The sequence below is a fragment of the Bison bison genome, unplaced genomic scaffold (assembly GCF_000754665.1).
Source record: "Bison bison bison isolate TAMUID 2011002044 unplaced genomic scaffold, Bison_UMD1.0 scf7180017864374, whole genome shotgun sequence".
In the NCBI taxonomy this organism is placed as follows: Eukaryota; Metazoa; Chordata; class Mammalia; order Artiodactyla; family Bovidae; genus Bison; species Bison bison.
In genome coordinates this window covers 2,105,231-2,127,675 of record NW_011494946.1, presented here as the reverse complement: position 1 = coordinate 2,127,675, position 22,445 = coordinate 2,105,231, and the positions used below count along the sequence as shown (strand labels likewise).

General features: G+C 41.7%; 1 protein-coding gene across 1 annotated transcript in view; it reads right to left on the bottom strand.

Moving 5' to 3' along the window:
* SATB1 (SATB homeobox 1) overlaps window positions 1-22,445 on the bottom strand; it is a 77,929-nt gene that overhangs the window by 36,074 nt on the left and 19,410 nt on the right. The window contains exons 5-7 of the mRNA XM_010856749.1: window positions 16,621-16,732; window positions 13,188-13,642; window positions 5,414-5,626 (exon numbers count right to left, since the gene is read on the bottom strand). Of these exons, the coding sequence (XP_010855051.1) occupies window positions 5,414-5,626; window positions 13,188-13,642; window positions 16,621-16,732 (780 nt within the window). The remainder of the gene's footprint in view (window positions 1-5,413; window positions 5,627-13,187; window positions 13,643-16,620; window positions 16,733-22,445) is intronic.

Sequence of the window (22,445 nt, the reverse complement as noted above, 5' to 3'; positions counted from 1 at the left end):
TCATCTTGTTGGCTCGGATAGGCATCTTATCAGAGATAAGCTATTAGAATTCTGGAATCACATTTTTTTCCCTAAACACAAGCTATTGCTTAAGGGGAACTGACTTGGACAGCTTTTCAAAAATATGAAAGCTGAAATTTTTTCCCCAGGTAAAAATGGAAACAAAAATCTTTTATACCTCACTCTACTAAGTACTATTTTAGCTTAGCACAAAAAAAATCTTCTTTAATCCTGGTTTAGCTTTTAATATTATATCACACATTAAAATTCATAAAGTAGTTCATTCCAGGCAAAACAAACTACTCTCCAGCTCTTCTCCGCAAATAGCACAGGAGGTAAAATAAAGGCAGTTGCTTTCTGAATAGCTTTTATCAAGGTAGCGCACGCCACTCCATCATTACAGAGGCGCCGGGCAAGCAGTTAAGAAGGAGCCTTCTGCTATTCACCCTCCCACGTGGGGACAGGGTGCGGCACGAGGGCCTGCTTTTTATTTCGCTGAAATTGTGCAGCAGAACACAAATCTCCCGTGGAGGTTTCTTGCTCCTTTACACACTGCTGAATTCCTCAAGGCGCATACGACACACGTGCTATGCACAGAGTGGACACTGCCGGGGTCGCCCTTGGCGCGGGGAGGCGCCTGTGAGCACACGCTGCACGGGCACGAGGCTGTGCACACACACAAGTCAGAGTCTGATGCAGTTTTAACAATAATTATGATAATGAGAGAAACCGACATTAGCTGTTTATTATAAGCTGGCCACTGGGTTGATGCACATTCACCTGCATAAGAGCCCTGAGCAGGTTAATATTGATGTTCTATTATCGCTCTGTTTTTAAATTGAGGAAACTAACAAGGTTAAGTCAAGTCATCTGTCCACGGGGCAAGGCTGAGGACTGAACTTGGGTCTAACAGCAGTGCTTATCTTAGAAAACACCCCAGTACCCTGGAGGGGGCATTACACAGGACTTCTTTATTTGGAAAAATTCTTACTTTTTAAGACATAATGCACCTGCTTTTTGGTGGCCCTTTGCTAAATCTAGCTCATGAACGTCTAATTTTTAGTAGCGAATGCTTTTATCATTAGTTTAAAAAATCCAGTCTAAATTTATTTTTCAAGTTAGGCAAACTATAAATGTTTTCTTAGTAATGTTATGTAAGATATGTGCTATTTTGAGGAATTCCTATTGGTGACAGAAAATAGCCTCCATTTTCAAATTTGTACAGATTAACACTGCTTGGAGTATCACAGCTCTATGCTTTTATGCTTCCTTTTGTAGAAACAATATTGGTTATTTTCCAAATATGGACTTTTCAAAAGTCCTCTGGCTTTTAAAAGATGACTATTAAGGAGAAGTATTTTCCAAGCACATATGTGATCTTAACATAAAGCTGGTCAAGAGATTCATAATAAAACTTTAATCAAGTGTGAAGTTCCTGCCCATAACTAATGTTTTATTATATTATAGAAGAATTTGTTGTAAAGAGACAGAAAGGTGAAGCTACCAGATTAAGTTAATTATACTGTATATTGCGTCTATCAACTTTGTACATCTTCTAAAACATCACTATAAAACATCACAGCTTACTTCAGAAGAAACCAAAGAATTCCTTAAAGACATGTTAAAAAAAATAGGAAAAGTAATTATATAATTTATGTAAAAGTTAAAACTTGATAATTATAGGCTTTTGAACAGTCCTTAGGAAGACAGCAAATGCTAATTTAACTTCAAATGTCACATATCTTAAAACACACAAATAAATCCATAGTAAGTGCACATCTAAACAGAAACCACCAACTTAACATGGCTATGTTTGGTGGAATAGACAACTCCCAGAAAGTAACAGTTAATTACTACTAATAAAATTCATCTTGTAAACTCATCTGAAAAATTTGCTAAGTGATAGAAAAGAAACCTCTCAGATCAGGGGGCTTTGGAGGGACTGGTGTCTCCCAGATATTCCTTCTATCGAAGTGGCTCTTTCCTCTACAATCTCAGAAACGCCCACTGCCCAGCATCTTCCAAAGCAGGTCCTGTGTCAAGCGGTCGATTTCATCAGGGCAGCGTTCTCACCTGCGTTCTGGCGTCTCAGCTGGTAACACAGATTCTCACCCTCTCTGACGAACAGTCTCCAAGTTCCGTTTTCTCCTTTCTAAACTGTTCTCAGGACACGGCTTGAGGCAGGGGAAAGAGCCGCAGACTGACCAGAGGATCTGAGAACTAAGTCTATGACTCTTCTCATCTCTCTCCCACCAAAAGGTTGGTATGAGAATTCCAGGAATTCATGTACATGAAGGTGCTCAGAAAATCCAGAATCAGATATTCTTTTTTGGGGGGGCGGGGGAGGGGATGTGGACCACTTTCAAAGTCTTCACTGAACATGTTACAATATAGCTTCTGTTTCATGCTTTGGTTTTTTTGACCACAAGGCAAACAGGATCATCTTAGCTCCCAGACCAAGGATCGAATCCATACCCTATGCATCGGAAGGCCAAGTCATAACCACTGGCCTGCTACGGAAGTCCCATGGTATCTGCATTTCTTGAATTAGAACACATACACTGTGAAAATATACTTTCAACAAAGCTCCTGGCGTGGCTACCTCTCTCAAGTCTGATGGACAGGGGTGCACAGGGCCATCTCACCAAAGCAAGGCCAGACAAGAGCCTCTGCAGGATGGTCCACGCCTTCCCTAGGGGAGGCTCTCCTGAGAGTAAAGCCTGGGGCCTGGGGAAGCCCCTTCCTGCAGATGATTAGAATCCGAGCACCTCCATGGGTTAGGTCCTCGGTCTGGTACAAGCCAGGAACTTCCAATCATTCCCTATATGACCTACATTCCCCAGGGAAGGAGCTTTAAGAGGCTCCATTCTCTCGTCAGGGGCCCTGGGTCTCTGGTGAGCCACAAGGGACCTCTGCCTACAACAGGCAGTTCTTTAGAAACAAAGCCTGTCCAGGCCCAATGCAAGCCAAAGACTTGTCTCAAAATAGCTTTCGAGTGTCTTCACTTGGGGGGAAAAGAAGTGCACAGTGATTTCATACAGACTCCGGCAAAATACAAAATGTAAAGAGACAGAATTCCGCCGTCCTTTTCTGATCTGTGGTTTCACCCTTTCCTCCCATTTTAGTCATTTGTAAATAAGCACATGAAAACCTTACATGTGGTACTGGTTCCAGTGTAAGCGCTGCACTTCAGCTGCTCCGACAGCACTAACTCAACCGCTCTAACACTTGTTTTTCTAAATCCAAAGTACTCATTTACACTGACAATACATTTAATACACTAAAAACTCCCCCAAATGTAATTCATTGCATCACTGCCAAAGGGTAAAAGGTGAGCAAACCGGCTGTGAGGCCTGGTGTGATAAATGAGGGAATGGACAGGGATGCTCGAGGAGGCACACCCAGTGAAGCACATAAGATCCCTCAAGATTTATAGGAAGCAGTGGGATAAAATTATTCACACATATCAGACTCATTTCAGAGTTTTGTTAGATGGACAATACTACTGTGCAAATAAAAACTTTTTTCTATCAAAGATCTTCATTAAGACTCTGCTGTATCCAAGTACATTCATCATTGGCTAAATTTCCAAGCTAAAAGGCCTAATCTCAACTCCTCTTGAGAACTAACACATCAGCTGAGGGTGGCTCAACCAGTTCATCAGTAATTCAGGCCAAAATAAATGATATTTTCTAACCCAACTTGTCGTCAGAGATAGTCTTTAGATATACGTACAGGAAAGCAACCTGAGTATCTTACAAGTATACCAAAATAAGTATCAGTTAAGAATTAATCTTATTTTGGCTAAAGAAAACAGTTGATGAATAAGGAGAGCAGACTCACATTTGAAAAGCAAATAAAAGCATTAAAATCCTAGAAAACAAAAGCTATAGTAGGGAACTACTAAGCCAAATATTTGAACAGACTAAAAAAAAGAAGAAGAAAGAAGCTCAACAATTAAATCCACACTGGTCTTAAGTAAGTCCTTCTTTCGCTAGTACTGCAGATTAAGTGCCCAGAGGCCCTCCAATGACGACTGCAGCAGTGAAGTCACCGATGGTACGTGAATTAACTCTGAACACCATGAACTGAGTGCTCAATCAAGTCCAAAGGAGAGTAGTTTCTGTTTAATCACTCTTACAAATGTCATATATGTATATAAAGAGTTCCTCGTTCTTATTTGTAAGGAGTATTTTACAGAAGCCTTGACAGATCAAATTCAATACGTGTATATGTAGGAGATGGGTATGTATGAATGTATATGGGAGCCATTCTTTTCTGCTAGAGACATATGTCTTTCCTACTCACAATTACAGTGCCTTCCTTACTCTGCTCTTACAGACATCAGGACCAAATTGATTTTCATTGAATAAAATGGAGAAAATGGACTTTTGTGACGTTTCTAAAAAGCAATCATTTCAGAACATCACAGTATGCAGCTTAAGACCCTCCACAAGTGGCTGTATATCACGTCCATTTCTCATTTATGGAGTTTCTGTGGCAGTTTCATCTCTTTATTTCTATACTTGGAAATGAATGGCTATTTTTTACTATGGATGAAATTAACATTAAGAGATAATTTCATTATGACATTATGTTACATAAGTACTTTAGTATTCCATATTCACTTTTTGTCATTTTAGCTGACCTTATTTTTAAGAACTGCACAAAACAGAAATTAAATGTGTAAGAAATACACTTCCTTGACGATTTTAAGTCTAATCCACTCTCATGCTTATATCTAATAGTTTGTGCTGAAATTAACTTCTTGAATTTTTATAATAGTTATAAGGCCACCTTTTAAACTTGATTTAAAAAATAATCAAGGAAGGTGACTTTTCTAAAAAGTGCAAAAATGTGGAAAACAGAGAATGTGCCCATTTCTGGGAATATGGATGGAATTCCTTATCAGTCCATTTAAAGCTGCCTTTAAGGATTGTATTAAACTTAATTATGAAAGATTACAAACGAGATGATGTGTAATTGGTACCAGCTGCAGTTCGTATCGGAAAGCATAAATACAAATGGAATTATTTATTTATTTTTATTTATTTACTATTCAAATGGTGGTTCTAAAACTGGTAGGGATAAAATGGACTTCATCACATTTTCCTGTTGAGTTTAAAACACTTTTTTACTTAATAGTAGTAGGGCTAAATATCCCATTTAAAGATCACTTTTCACCCCCAAAATGAAGCAACGCAAAGTGATTTTTCCCATCTAATTAGTAGCTTATTGTTTTTAAACCAGAGTTAGTGAGTTCAGACTAAATTCTCCTCAAGCAACTATGAATTACTGCTCCTTAAAAAATCTCCCTAAGCATCTTTCTATTTTCTTATTGAGAATCTTCCTTAGCCTTTTTTTTAAACAAAAACCAAAAGCAGCAAAGGATGAGGAAGAAAACGAGCCTCACCTGGGGAGGGCGGCTGGGCGGTGTGCTTATCAGGGGGGCAGGACCCATGGCCGAGGCCGCATTCAGGCTCCTCTCCCTTTCATCCTGGTAAATTCGATCTCTCTCAGCTTCCGGTAACTGCAAGAAATTCTGCATAGCCCGAAGGTTTACCAGCAAAGACTGGGACGCAGTCTTGGGATCCTCTTCCTTTCGAAGGATTTCTGAAAGCAAGCCCTGTGGGGAATGAACGGCACAGGGTGAGCGGGTCCCTGCCCGTCCGTGGGGATGCCTGCCTTTTCGTCTCCATTCTGCTCGGAAAATGAACAGTCAGAAGCATCAATTCTACATAGGAATATATTAGTTACAATTGAAGTGGTGGAGAAGAGAGCCTCAATTGTGTTCTTAATTTTATTAAGCGTCTGCTTTACACATAACATAAACGGCAACAGCCTAATTGGTCTCCTTCCTCTGAGCAGCTTAACTTGCCATGAAATCTTTCACAGAGTGAGGATTGAGGCAAGTTAGGAATAAATGAAATGCTCATAATACAACAGCACTGAACTGTACAGTTCTCAAGCTGCCTACACAAAGGCAGCGGAATGCCAACAGCCCAACATGTAAAGATGCAAAGCCATTTCGAGAGAAGCAGGGTTTACAAAGAAAAGACTCGAAGATGAATCGTAACATACTAGGAAAGAGTATCACTAAGCCCTCATGTAAGAAGGACACGAGGTTTTCCTAGGCGAGAATTTTACGTTATTCCTTGGTTTTTCAAACGACTGGAGTCAATCACAAGTGATTCTATTTACCCTTAAGGAGACTATCCTGACAACCCCTACGCCTGCTATACACCACCCAGGAACAGGCTGAAGTTCTGAACTTCACAAACCACCCTTTACATGAGATACATAACCCCTTTTCCATGTTGCAAAATACCATCGTAGTACGCCATGAAAAAGAATATTATCAAATTCTGTAATAATCCCATTTCTTGAGGAATATTTTTATTAGTGCTAGAAGAAATGCACAGACCATTATTAGTGAATGCCTTTCGGTGCTCCTCCCAAACAACAGAGCATTGTCAACTACTTTAATTTTTGCAAGAATGTTTTTTTTTAAGTGGGTGGTTTTCCACAATTCTCTTTAAGGGATTATATGAAATACAAGGATTAGAAACATTTCCTGCCCATTTGGTAAGGGCTGAGTAGCCCTCACCTCTTCAATCTCCCACATAAAACAATGCAGGGAATGCCAAGTCATGTTTGTTTTCTATGTTTCAGTTTATCACAATATGGCTCAGGATAAAATGTTGTCAAGACCTCTTTGTAATTTGCAAATTTCACTTTCTGATAACCCTGAAAAAATGACGATGGGGTCCTTTTGGGGCAGGGAGGTAAAGTGTCAAAACAACCAAGCCCCGGGGTTTAACACTGGGGTTTTTTCATGGTTTTCCTAGAAGCACAAGCCTGGTTTTGTTCCCAATTCCTCAGGGCTAATGTGGCCTATTGTACCAGTTGGGAACATACAATATAAAAGCGGTGTCCACTTTAAAAATGATCTGTAGGCTGCTGTTAAAAAGAACCTCCAACGGGCTCAGAGGGCTCAGGAGGTCATTCTGCTTTCTCACTTGGCCCACACAAGGGAAGCCAGCTTCACCCTAAGAAAGGAGCCTGAAGGATGAAGGGTGTGTGTCCTTTCATTCACGATACTGACAGGTAATGCTGCAACTGTGTCTACACAAAAGCAAAACATCCAGTCAATTTAACTAAAATCTAGTCAAACAGGCTGTCAATCACCCAGCTATTTAATTTGCACAAGACCAACTAATTAGATTGACTGGGGTTTTGATACGTCATGTTGAAACCAAAAATGTAGGTCTCAGAAACAATCTTTAAAATAGGTGTTAAAAAAAAAAAAGCCCCTGCTCTCCAATCCTGCCCACCAAATGGGGATAAAAAATTTTTAAGATATTAAAAGATGTACTTGGCAAAGCAGTCTATCTTAACCATAGGGAAAGAGATATTAACATATAGTACATATAAATACAATGTTATAAATTCCTCAAGTAGAATAATCTAATACCCTTTAATATTATCTCAGAACAATGCCTGCCACATGTTTGAAAAATATTTATTAAATGGATTATGTGTATTTGGAGCATAAAAGGAAAAAAATTACAAACAGGTGACAGAAACTTAAGAACAAGTTACGCTCCCCATGGGAAAATTCTAATAGTAATTATTAATTTACTCAAAGTAAGCCTTTAGTGGAAAGCTCTGTGGCACTCTGTAAGACGTTTATATGCAGTAACTGTTCAGTAATTTAAAAAGCTTTTGTAGGAACATGGATGGACCTAGAAATTATACTAAGTGAAGTCAGACAAAGCTAACATGGCATAATACTGCTTACATGTGGGATCTAAAGTACGACACAAACGAGCTCACTTACAAAGCAGAAACAGACTCACACGCAGAAAACAAACTTACGGTTACCAAAGAGGGAGGAGGAGGGGCAGGTCAGGAGACGGACTCACACACACACACTGCCATATCTAAATAACATCTATATAAACAAACAATATATACAGACATATAAACAAGGACCCAGTGCACAGCATAGGGAGCGATACTCAATAATTGATAATAAGGGAAAAGAATCTGAAAAAGAGTATACACATATACGTATGTGCATATATACACACATATATAAAACCTGAATCACTGTGCCTCACATCTGAACTAACGCAGCACCATAAATCAACTATAGTTCAAAAAATAATTTCAGCTCAAAAGAGATCCTATAAACATTTAGGATGCTATATTTGGGAAATTTGAAATTAGATATTCAGAGATCTCAACAAAATATCCTTTCTTTCCACTAGAGAACCACAGTGAGAAAACCAACACATGAAACAATCCATAACGACATCAAGGCTTGTTAACATGAGACTGAGTCATTCCTGTATAGCTTGAAGTAGCAGCAGGTCACTTGGGAGAGAATTTAGAAATTTCTCTAACCACATTTTGAGGTTGGCATGAGCCAACCTTTGAGCATACAAAGTATTTTCGGGGCAAAGCGTTTTATTTTCACTTAATTATTCTAACAAGAGCAAGTACGGGTTTTCAGCTGGGATGTGTTGGAGGGTCTAGACTGAGATCGCAAATCCTGGGAGATTCCAAGAGCTCTAAAGCAGCCAGTGTAGACAGTCTCAGGTGCTTTACAAAACCTTCAGGGTTTTTTTTTTTTTTCTTTTTTTTTTGGCCCAGGCTTTCAATGAGGGGAGTGCCCCCTGGTGGAAATGCTTGAAAATATTATTAGAAAATGTTTGATTAGAATGTGTTAATTACTTTCCAAAAAATGACGTCACTTGAGAACATTCTGGACGCGAAACGAATGCCATGAGAATTACAATTTGGGAATGTACGCTTTGCTCCTGTTCAGGCCGCGGTGACTTGAGCAGCTGCATTTATGAATTCAAGATGCATGTGCTCTTGTTTCCTGTTTCTCATGCTTGAAAATCTAGCTCAGATTGTCACATTAGGTCAAGGTCATTTGTAGTAATCCCCCATGGTGGAGAGTTCTCTGATCAAAACTCTTCTTCATGCTAAAAATACAACATCTCACAGTCACCGTGTACCATGCTTTCTATCGCTGACTAACATACATCAATATTGTGCCCTACAGGTGCTCAATAAATTTGTTGAACAAAATTAAAATCATCAGTCATTCGTGTTTCCAAAAAGAACCTGGATTTTGTATGTTATACAGTGAGTTACCCGCAACTCGTGGATACCGATCTCATGGGAAATGAGAAGCTGCTTTTCATTGTACTGTGTCGTCAAACCGTTCAGCATGTGCTCTGTACGTGAAAACGTGAACTTATTCTGCGTCGTCATTCCACGACAGTTGTGAGAATTCCAATGTTTTCAATTAAAGAGTGAACTTGCTGATGAATTCCTAAACCTTTTTTATATTCCAGAAAGAGTTTACAAGTAAAATTCATTAGTAATTGGAAAAGAAAGAAAAACCTTCAATAAATACTATCAGTACTTCCAAAAGCTAATTATGAATTCTTGAAAACAGCAGATAAGCGAAAGAGACTGCCAATCTGAACAAAGGCCTGTCTGGCCTCCTGTTCGTCTCCTCTTTGAACATAATCACTGATTCAAATAGATTTTTATCAGCTTCATGGAACTTCAAAGCCCTCAGAAGAAAAATATGATCTGATGAAATTGCCTCCTAAAAATAAAACATGTAGCAAATTCTTCAGGGCTACCTGCTTCTGCTGTTGGGTGAATGTTTTAATCACGTGTCCAGGTGAAAGACTACTTTCAAGCTCCACCTACTGCCCTGGACTCAGGCCAAGCAAGTTATAAGCAGACACATTTATCTCTGCCGTTTGGGAGGCCAAACCAGAGCTGTCACGGTGGGGTAAGCACCTTTTACCTTCTATTCAATAGTGATATGGAGAGTGGACTTTTCTTAAATTACACTGCGAAGAATTATAGGAACACAGTAGCAATTTCTGTTATACTTAAGCAGGCAAATTTCTCTCTACCACATAATTTACAGGACTCAAATTCAATAAAACATTGCATGATGGTCCATTACTGTTATCAGTTTTGAATAATCCATCTTCATTCTTTATTTTACTGGAAAACAAAGTGTGCCGAAGACAAGCGGAGGGGGGTTAGGAAAAAAGCCGCTGGACGGGATCAGAGTTAACTCTGGGTTAAATTTTTTAAAAAAAGGGGGAGAGGCGCTAAAGTATGTATTTCCTTCTATAATGACCTTTAAATAGCAATAATACAGAGAAGTGAACTGAAATGTATAAGTCTAGAAGCTTCAGCAATTAATTTTAGCCATGGGTTTCCATTAAAAAGACATCAAGTAGGCATAACTGAATGAATGGCAGATGCTAAGAGCTGGTATCTTCAGTAGCAATTAAAGAACATATGCCCCTCAATTCAGAAGGTAGAGAAGTCCTCAAAACAAGAAATCATACCAATTTCATCACAAACTTTCAGAAAAGGTAGACTTTTAAAAACCTTTTAGTTTTTAACCTTTTTAAAAAAGTGATACATGAACATCTTAAGAGAGGGATAGATTTTAAATTAGGAGACCCAATTAATATGATGAGAAAATTCTCCAAAGAAGAGTTAAAACAAGAGATCCAGGATTTTAGAGTTGTACAGAGCTATCAATGGCAAAACAGCCTCAGCTCACAGTACCATTATCTATTATATGAATGTTTTCATGTACTGTTTATAGGGGGCCAGTGTCTTTATCTGATCACATCATAGAACTCTGCATTTGTATGTACATATTTTACATCATTTTTTTTTAAACCTGGAGCTTGCACATTGTAATAAGCGCACACAAATGTGTGCGTGGTTTAACTCTGCAGAGCTCCTGCTCTATACATATGCATTAGCATGTGTATTTTCGTCCTCCAAACGCACACCATACACTCTCACGCTGCACCTGCTTTTATTGAAATGCATACACTTTGAAATAAACACACTACACGCACGCATACGAATGTATAATCATTAAACTAAACGCAGCTGCGTGTGTGCGCGTGCGTGAGCGTGGCGTTTCAGTATGACCACTGAAAAGACACGCGTGCGTGCATGCTTTAAAGTGAATTCCCCAAAAGTGGATCCTTAAATACACATTAAAAAATTACTCTCATTGAAATCAGACAGCTACAAACATGGCCAACATCCACTTTGACGGAGGAGTCCCAATTAGCAATATAAAGGTTTAAAACCAAACCCCTCTGTCACTGGGGGCTCCAGACAATTTTTCAGTAATGACTGTTTCTCAACCGGCTATTATTAATAAAGAGATGGATATCAAGCTGTACCCAGACTTCATTCCCCTCTCTCCCTCAAAAACATTAAGTCACTGTTTTCGATGCTAACCACAGAAATAACTATCCTTTGGGAGAGACTGATAGGGTATAAAAAAAGGGAGAACTCTGCCTTTTTCCCAGTAACAAATCCTACTGATATCTATGGAATCTGTCCACGTGAAAACCCAAGAAGAACAAATGGTCACTCTCCAGGGTGATGCCTGCCTGGGACATGAGAGCCCCAAAGATGAAAAAAATGCCCCGATGGAAGTGACCTAACCCTTCTCTCCTTTAGCTGGACACTCTTCACCAAATAAAACACACTTTCCTCGGTCCTTTAAGAAATAACAATTTGCTCAACTTCCAAAATTCACTCACAGTGAATCTGTGAGTCATCTGTGTCCATGTCAATGCTATCTTTGTGGTCATTCAATTCAGTTCAACAAGCGTCTTACTGAACTTTTATGCAGAGAGCTGCCTGGTTTTTGCCCAGGACTGAGAACTACTGGTAGTCAACCAGTAGACCTAAGAACTACTGGTAGTCAACTATTTACAAACGTGATGCTGCTGCCAGAAACGGGAGCATCAAGAAGGCTGACTTGATTCTTTCATCTGTTCACTTCATTTTTCTAAAACAATGACCCTCCAATTGAACAGGGCTGTCAGATTAAAGGGACCAGCTAATAATGAATATACTTTTAAGTTAAAGATACAAAACTAGGCAAGCGCCTACAGTTTTGCAACCTGAGAAAAAACTTTTGAACCATCCCCTTAAACACAGACAAATGATATATAAAAAAAAAGTTAAAGAACCCCAAAACAAACACGGAGTTAAAGGTTTTATAAGGCCTCCTAACTTTCAATCCAGCGAAGGCAAGCCGAAAATAAGTCACAACTGGGATTCTCCTAGGTATGGAAACTCTGCCAGCAAGGAATTAATACTAGATATTTTTGTACCAGGATTTTATTCTTATAATCATGTAATAAAATAACTTAAATATGAAAGGAAAGTATGAGTCAGGCTTAAAAAGAAAAAAACGGACCAAAGAAATACCAGAGGCAAAACAAGAAAGTGAAAAGACATCACGTCCTCACTGATAATCAGAGTTACACGTTCTCCTGGGTTGTTTTTTGGTGTGTGTGTGTCTGTGGGTGCCCGGGCCAGAAATAAACACCATATATATTGTACTAATTGCCAAAAAAAGAAAAAAAAACCCTCTCATTCACTCTTTGTTTAGGGCTTTTCACAAGTGTTTATCTTAGGCCTTCCCCTGGATCACCCTCTCCAGGTCCTGCGAAGTATCCTCCCTGCTGATAGTATCTTCACAGGAATTTGCCCAGGAGGACAAAGGCGTGAAAGCAAGGGGTGTCTGCAAAACTCAGTGAGAAGTCTCAAACACGGCTTCCAAGGGCAAGCCTACCCGCTCCAGCGCCCGCTTGGTAAACAGTTTTCCTGAAACACCCACACCCACGCGTCTACTTCTATGGCTACTATGCCCTCGAAACCTCGATGTTTACTATATGGCGCATTACAGAAAAAGTCTGGCTGATCCCTGCTCTAGGAAAGGAAGCTAGTCAGCTAGAAGCCTGGAGTCCTACCAGTGGCCTTGACCAAGTGCTGAAACCTTTCTCCCTCGGCTACGACACTCTGTGTTTCCGTTAGGTAAAGGCATAGGTAATGTCAACTTGAAATATTTCTGACATTTGTTCTTTCAAGGCCGCTGATTCAGGATCCATCTGTACATAGCCTTCTCTTGGTAGGAGAGGTTTCTGCTAAGCAGAGAAGCGGTGAAATGTAGGCAACCCCAGGAACAGATCATATGGAGGGCAGGAGAAAATGTTAACATTACACAGCAGAAGAATAAAGGTTAGCACAGCCCGGATGAAAGAAGGAAGAGCAAGACAGAGAAGAACCACGTTCAAATGAACAACACTGACCTGAGTTCTGTTAAAAGCCACACGTGCAAAGACTGCCTGCGAGATGCCTGCCCGCTTCAGCTCGTCACGCACCCACTGGTAGATTTCGGAAGACACCTCTGTGTTGGTGGAGACCTGCTGCTCCAAAGGTTTATTCATAGACCTACTGACGGGGGGAGGGTGGTTCAAGTACTGCTGGTTTAAGGACTGCTGGGCTAGAAGTCTGTTCACGGCATACTGCTGGTTCAGCAGCTGGGCCATCACCAGCTGCTGGTTGACCAGCTGCGGGCTGATGGGCGTCGACACCAGCCCGGGGTGCAGGTTGGGCAGCGGCGTCCGCACGGAGGGCTGGCTGCCGTGGGACAGCTGGGCCGGCGAGGGGGGCTGCTCCGCCGTGCTCCCCGGGGCAGGCTGCTGGCCGAAGCTGACGTGGTTGGCACCCTGCTGGGACAGCTCCGACAGACTATCCATTTCCACTGCAGCGGGCGAGAGGGAAAACCACGTTAGCCAGCGATACTCCGCACTGCTGAGGCGCCCTGAGCTTTCCCCAAGCACGGAGAGGCACGGGCGCTGAAGGGCCAACGAAACCAGAGCATCTCAGGACAGAACCCAACCGGCTGTGAGTTTACCTTTCTTTTCCGCGCCCGGCCACCAACTCTGAAAGCGGGAACACACTTTCTAATGTTGTGATGTGGTTTAGATTTAAGGCCCGAAATCCATTATCTTCACATTCTACGTGACTAGTTTTGGGGTCAAATTATTATTCGCTATTACTTCTGATCCCACGAAGGCTTATAAAAGCAACATGTATTTTGAAACAGCTTCTCGGGAAATTCCCTGCGGGTCTGGTGCTTTCACTGCCGAGGGCCTGGGTTCAATCCCTGGTCGGGGAACTAAGATCCCACAAGCCAGGTGGTACAGATGCCCACCAAAAAAAAAAAAAAATTCTAGAAAAATCCTAGTTGCTTAGTGGTGACTAGAAAGAGTGAAGCTAAGAAAACATCATATGCAATTGTAGAAAAAAAGAAATATCCATATATAGATATATATGGCGACGCCATGGACTGTAGCCCGCCTGGCTCCTCTGTCTACGGCATTTTCCAAGCAAGAATACTAGAGTGATTTGGCACTTCCTACCCCAGGGGATCTCTCTGACCCAGGGATCAAACCTCAGTCAGTCTCTCCTATCTCCTGCATTGCCGGGTGCCTTCTTTACCACTGTGCTACCCGGGGAGCCCTATATATATTTACAAGGAACAAATACTTGGAGATACATATATTAGACTCCCTGGTGGCTCAGCTGGTAAAGAATCCACCTGCAATGTGGGAGACCTGGGTTCTACCCCTCGGTTGGGAAAATCCCCTGGAGGAGGGAAAAGTTACCCACTCCAGTATTCTGGCCTGGAGAATTCCATGGACTGTATAGTCCATGGGGTTGCAAAGAGTCAGACACGACTGAGCAACTTTCACTTCACACATACATAAACTGTTACCACTTCAAGAAAAAGGTTTGAAAGAAAAATGATCTAAATATTATTTATGTTCAATTTTAAACCAGTTGTGAGTTTAAAAAAGTAATCCGTATAATAAAAGGGGTCATAATGATAAGTAATGATAACTGAGTTCAGACTGAACCCTGGGCTGAGTATTTTACACGTCCTGTTTCACTGAATTATAGCTCTCAAGTTAGGTGGCACGAAGAGCCGCAATCACCGCCTAGAACGAAGCAACCGATTTTTCATACTGCAAGCCAGTACACCCAGTCGCTGAAATCCAAATGCTTCTTGAAGAAGCTGTGGCCATCACCAGACGCTAATGACAATCTTTCAAGGGAGAGGTGGGGAGTCATCCCGGTACAAGGTGATGTTGTCACCGTTTTTCAATTAATTATCACCCACCCGGGATGAATGTTTCTCCCTCGGCTAGACACCTCATGTGGACTGGCTGAGAGTGAGCAGTAAGGCAGTCAAATGCTTTGCGGCTACAAGGAAGAGACAGCCTTGATGCTCTTGAACTGAGAGCTGACGGTGGTAGGTAAGCGAGTCCTAAACAGCACACCACGGGGATCTCCTGGGGGCCCAGTGGTTAAGACTCCATACTTTCACGGCTGTGGGTCTAGGCTCGATCCCCAAGCCGTGCGGTGCAGCCAATAAATAAATAAACAGTACACCATGCCTCCCAGGTGTGGACTCTGGGTTGATTTTCATCATCATTTCTCTTTTTACTAAATATTCTGGCTTTACATTTAGAGGAACTGATCATATCGCTATAATCACCGATGTATGCAAAATATAACTAAAAACGGGGGAAGAAACTTCCATTTCAACCAGTGCTATCAGCCCAAGTGGGCCATTCACAGGGAATAGTAATTCAAGCAATTATTCCAAAAAATGATGTATTGTCTTCATTACAGCTCTAAGCTATAAAAGGCAAAGAATCTGTTTTGGTAGATGGATGATTTTGCTTCAAATATTAAAAGCTAAAACAGGCTCAAAATTCAGGTTCTCCTGCCTCTTAAAGTCTTAAGGAGAAGTTATTATTGCTGTTTTATTCAATCAATGTAATGGAAGTAAACAGAGATAGACTGAAACCATGACATAATGCCATGCATATTAAACATCCCATTTCTATATTATTTTAAAACATTTATTTGGAAGGGGCAAGTATGTGAAAGAAAACATTAATAGAAATTAAAACATTAACCTTAATCACGGGATTTGCTTCTACAAACACTAACAGACTCAACAGGGGGAAAAACGTCATAATCTAAATGCTCAGGTACAACAAACAGCTTTTATCTGTCACCTCACACTGTAGGTCATTTTAATGTGTTCCCTGAGTAACAAATATTGACCTAAAGTTACACGTTAAGATAGGAGGCGTGGCGTGTAGAATCGAGGAATGATGCAATGGTTCTTGGGTGATGGATGGTCCAGAAAGCAGCAGACCCACCCAAAGCCCCCATCTAGGGGACTGGAGACAACAGCTCCAATCATTACCCGATCTCCATGCGGAGACTATAAATACAATTTAACGTCTTTAAACATTGGGCGTAAAATCTGGCACTCTCCCTTCTTCTCCAACAAAACCAAGAAAAACAAAAAACAACAAAAAAACCCATAAAAGCATGACTTGTCTCTGAGAACCCACAGCCTCTGTTCACTACTCCAGGCCTGGTTAGGCCCTCACTGAGACATTAAAAAAAATGACAGCTCAGGCCCCACCCCCACCTCCTGCACGTCTGACAACCACGTCAGTTGGGCTGATTTAAACACAAACATTTATTGAATTTAATTATCTCATTATACTCAGACCCACTCCCCACCCTCCAAGAAACAGTCTAAATCGATCTCTCATTGGGCAATCACAAGGCCTGGCTGCACACGTGACTTGGAGAAACCCCCAAACGACACGCGGCAGTTCGGAGCCACCTCTGCGACGGCGTTCTGCTTACCCATCATATCTTTTGTCTTCTTGAAATGTTTGTACCACCTTCCAAATTCTTGACATTTTGCTGCTGAGACATTTGCATAGTAAGTGCTGTTCACAATGGAGGAGATCATGCTCTGCACGGAGAGGGGGAGAGCAGTTGTGACACACAGTGGAACAAGAGAGAACATGGTCATGATTTCAGCTGTGCAAACTCGTTTTTGTTTGTTAATCCACGGAGGACCCATACGTTTTTGCTTCACACTTTAGCCTAAAGCTGCAACTTCTTCAAAGTCATTAAGTAGATCATCAAACGCTTATTTCAGTAGAAAGCTGCAGCCCACTGAGACTGCTATAAAGCGATCACACCCACAGACTCTGCTCTAGTAGGTATGGGAAATGTCATCTATTCTTGGGCAGACAACTGTCCATGCATCCCAATAAATCCAAATACTTGGAGATGACTTTCTGATTGCAGTTCATAGATAAATGCCTTTGTGGTGTGGTGCCTAAATCTCCATCCTTGCAAGTCCCAGGACGGCCCAGGGACCAGCATTATCCAGAAACTTACTAGAAATGCAGAAGGTTGGGCCCTAAGCTAGGCCAGGGCAATCAGCATCTACATTTTAATCAGATCCCCAGGAGGGCTGCCTGCACATTAAAGTTTGAGAAACACCCTTTACACTGTTTATTCATAGCATTTGGGTTTCAATCGCAGGTAAATTAACACTGTTCCAAGGCTGACTGACCACATTTAAGAAGAAACAAACTATTCACAAAGATCTTCTATCAGAAGAAAAAAAAGCATGCTGCCATCTTATTGCTAGCTTCATATAAAATTTGGGTTTTGAATTTCAAACTGAGTGTAACATTTTTAAGTCTACGCATTTCATGGTGGGTTGTTTCTTGAGGATACCACAAACAAAGAAAACAACCTGTCACTTATCCTCATCCTGCGTCTAACGAAAAGTTGTGAGACAGAATCAGCAGTTTAACACAGAAAAATGAAGAAAGAAAGACGATTTTGACGTATTACTGGGTATGTTTTTTTCTTTTTCTTTTTTAAACTCATTTTCAACATGGAAAAGTATTTTCTTCCCTGCCAGTTTTGGTCCTGGTCATTCCAGTGACTTGATCCACAACACTCATATTCTCTAGTAGTGGCTAACTTTATTTCTCCATTGAGTTGTAGGAATAACTAGACTCTGCAGCACCCATCTGTTCTCCTATATGGAGAAACAAGAGAACTTACCTTTCAGACTTCAGTTGATCCATGACAAACAATTTACAGAAGGCAACTGTTTGGGAGGTGAGACACAACCAGAAAAGCCAGTTTGGGAACAAAAGTATCTTTTACACCATTATCTTCTTTAAGCTACTTCTAATGTAGAGCCCTTTTGGCTATCACTGATTCTCCTGACACCTCTCATCAGTGTTAATTTTGTAACATGCACACATTCTCGTAACACGTAAATCTAGGGGATCCTTGAAGAACTTCCAGGGAAGGATAAGCTGGAGTTACATTATCGATGTAAAACACGGCTATCCTAAGAGCCACAATGACATTTTTTTGACACTTTCTACTTGATAGTCATTTTCACATTTTATTTCTCTAAAAAGACATTCTTAATGTGCTCGTGATACTCTGCCATTAATTCAGACTAAGAGTGTCCCTCAGTCCAGGGTACAAAAAGATACTTAGCAAGGTTGCCAAAACCAGAGCCAGAAATCTACCTGATCCAGTTAACAATCCATCAGCTTCAATCACAGTTACTCTATTGTTAATGACGGATCAATAAAGTCAACGATAATAAAACGAAGGAGATGGCTGATGGATCACAGTGATTCTGCAAACGGGCGAGAGCCCATGTTCTTCTACTTTGGTGCAATTTTTAAAAAACTATTACTCTTCAATTTAGACGTGCAGGGAGATTCTTAAATGTTAAGGTAATAGTACATGCAAATTTTGCATGTAGCTTATTCTTAATTTTAGAAAGGTACGAAATATTGAAATTTTGCTGAGGTTTTTCACAAACAAGTCCAGGCTACTTGACTTTGTGGATAGTTCTGTGTATGAGACTTGCTCTGGGCTCACACCTACTATCTGACTGGCTGGTACTAGACACAAAGAGGTGTTAAGAAACAGCCTTTGCCACAACAAGTTTACCCTCAATTAGGAAGAGACATGTACACAGATCATTTCAATTTAATGTGATTCAGTAGACCCAGAGGAAAATATATGGGGGCGGGGGTGGAGAAAAATATATAATGTGTGGGGAAAAAGAAAAAAATTCTGAAACATTCTCATAAAAGTGGAGCCCATATGTAACAGTGCTATGTAGTTCATTATTATCCATATGTGGAAAATAATATCCATATGTGCGTGATCATCAAAGCTTCCCCCTGCCCTCGTTTAACCCTAAACTGGTACGCACTGTCCTTAAGTGACTTTCTGGATGCTTTCTACTCCGTCAAGTGATGCGTGCTCAGGGAAACTCTGATTAATATAAATATTAGCCTAAGCGAGACATAAATCAAAAGGCTAATCCACAGGTTATGGAGCAGGCCAGAGCAACTTTCTAGATTCTCTTTATGTGCTTTTAGGGGGGCTGGGAAATAGCCCGTAATTCAGGTAACTTGGGGTCACCTCTATTTTTATTGGAACAATATGCAGTGATTTGGACAACCAGCTTGCTCAGTCAGCCACTACATGAGACTTTTATTTTTCTTTGTGGTAAAGTCTCTATTGAAGGCTTGGGCATGGCATCTGACTAGGTCTATGAGTTCCAAGGTAGGGAGACCTCAGAAAATTGTGAGGCACGTGGCATTTGAAAGATCACATTTGCTGTGTATTTCAAATTTGGACATAAATACCTATTGCTTTGATAATACAAAGAACAGAGTCAAGATGATAATATTTTGCTACAGGGTAAGGCGGGAAAGGGGGCGGGCAGACAAAGACCCATGTTTCTAAGGAGAGAGGCTTGGGCTGCTTCTGTCATTCACAAGGAGATCCTGATTCAAAACGATTACCCTCTAAAAAAGACGACTCACTGACTTGTGAGTCCATACAGGTCTGGGGCTCTCTATTTCTCTCCATCCCAAACGCCTGGCACGAATTATATACACACTACATGTTCAGCTGGTAAGGAATCTGCCTGCAATGCAGGAGATCTGGGTTCCATCCCTGGGTTGGGAAGACCCCCTGGAGCAGGGCAAGGCTGCCCACTCCGGTGTTCCTGCCTGGAGAATCCCATGCGCTGTACCTCCGTGGGGTTGCAAAACCCCCTGGAGCAGGGCAAGGCTGCCCACTCCAGTGTTCTGGCCTGGAGAATCCCATGTGCTGTACATCCGTGGGGTCGCAGAGTCAGACACGACTGAGCGATGTGCACTTTTCACGTGTGTGTTTGATGAAGCAGAATCAGCAAACCCACGTGCAGGTCCAGGGTGTGCTGCACGCTGGTCAGGCGACCTTGGCTGAATTAATCAACGACCAGGACCGTCCCCATACTTAATGGGAATGGCAGCAGAAGCCGCCTCACGGGGCTGGTCTGAGAACCCGTTAATTCATTCTGCAAACAACTATGGAACCAGTGTGTATCTACCACTGGACTAGGTCGCTGAAAACAGGACCTGAGGAGGTGCGTGGACAGACAATGAACAGCATGATGAGTGTGGTGCAATGAACACAGAGCCCGTAACACGCTGAGCATGGAGTTAAGAGAAGTTAATCACTATGACGACCCTCCACGTCCCTTCACATTGGCTTTTATCATATGATCACATTTCAGATCAGCCCAAAGACTACGCTTTAAATAACTCACATCTTACATACAATTTTCAAACGAAGCATTTTTAAGTCAGAGAAATTTTCTTATGAAGAACACACAAGATACAAATTAATGATCCAATGACCAGTCGGATCGAGGGGTAACCAGAGAAAACCTCAACGGAAAAGAGCATTTCCGTTGGAATGGTCTCAATACTCCAACCTGGTGGTACCTTCTGAAGCTGGCCTGCAGGCCCCACATGGCAGACGACACCAGTAAGACACACAGCTCTCCTCTGACACGTCAGCTCTGTGCCCTCTCCCATCTCTAGCTGCCGCGGCTCACCTAGGGGCTAACTTCAGCGGGAACTGCTGCAAGGCCCTTCCTGACAGCGCAAGCATGCCTTTCTTGGGCACCATGATGGTCTTGTCAAGCTGTTTCTTTCCTGCTAGGCAGTGAGCCTCAGGGCTTATCTCCGTATAGCCTGGACCCATCACAGGGCTGGGCACATCGATGGGGATCAATAAAAGGTCACTGACATGGATCATCTCTGCAGGCTACCAGAAAGCCATCCTCTTTTCTTAAAGGTCAAAGGTTATGGCAGCTTCATTATCAGAGGAATCTTTTCAATCCATCACTTCTGGTTATCCAGCTCCCACCCAGAGCTCTTGGAACTGTTGGCTCTTGAATTTGCAAGAGATCCTGCCCCAGGCTTTTCAAGCTACATCCACACAGAGGTCTCAGAAGTCTCAGAGCTTTGGGGCTTGCCTTCTCCCAGATCGCCTAAACAGATCAACAGGAGAGATCTCCCTCTCTCTGTCTCTTTCACAAAGATGTGTATGTGACTTGCCTGGCAAGTCCCATTTGGTGGCCAGCCTGCATAAAGCATCCATGTTCAGAGATGAAAATAACCAGGCTGATCAAACTCCTTTGGTTTAAATCCCAAGTTCAAACGCTACACAGACCCAGAAGAGGCACTGGCTTCCAGTGTCAGGAAATACAGTTTGGGAGTCGGCAGAAATTGGCTGTGGGTCTCCTAACCCCGGTGTGACACAATATTCTCATCCTAGGAGCCAAGTTGTAAGCTTTTCTAAGATCCACAAAGCACGTGTCTGCGCTCCATGAGGAGCTCCAGCTCTTTCTGAGAGTCTGCTCGAGTTCCGATCTGAAAGAATGCCATCTTCACAGAAACCCGGGTTCTCTAGAATGATACCATCTGCCACAGGCTGAGCTTCCTTTTCAGCCAAATACATTATTTATAACCTTTCTAATTGTGAAAAGGTAAGGGTGGAATTTTTCTACCGCCTGGCTTCGATATGGTTAGAACATTCTGAACCTTTGCTCCCAAAGACTGCCGGTCTCTGAATTTGAAAAACAAAAAGCAACCCCCAAACCCACAAGGAATTGGTGGAGGTCACACACATTTCCAAAGTATCCTATCCTTTCAAAGCCCTGCTGGACAGGACAGATACTGGGGGTATGCATTTATAACATTCAGAAACCAAAGGAAGACAAGCTTTCTCTTTCTCCTTGGTCATCTGATAGCCAAGGGAAGAGGTTTGGGAAGAGGTGAGACCTACTGGGAAAAAAGGAAAAAACGGTTCACCAACTGGGGAAAGACAGTGATCTGATTACCCTTAAAATTGCTTTGTTGTGCCTTTAACAACAACAAAAAACCCAGCCCCAAACAATGCTAATCAGGTTATTCAGTCATTTAAACCAGAACTGTTCATGCTTTTCTGCCAAATCAACCAACCACAGCAAAATCTGTTATCTGTGATTGCTCAGCTTCCAGTCAAAGAAACACTTAACCCCCACTATACCAAAAGTTTTCCAAAATACCGTGCTCACTGGAAAGAAAGAGAATGTCATGACATAGCTAGAGGGTAACTGGAGGGCTGGACCCTAAACCTGCACATTAGAATATAACCAACTCCAGTCTTACCGGAAGCCAGCAGCTCCCTAGCTTTCACGTGAGCTCCAGCCAGGCTTCCCCTGCACATTTTTTTTTTTTAAAAACAGGACGGTGATATCATGATCAAAACTTACTAACGACTTGAGGATGGTGTAACCGAGGTGG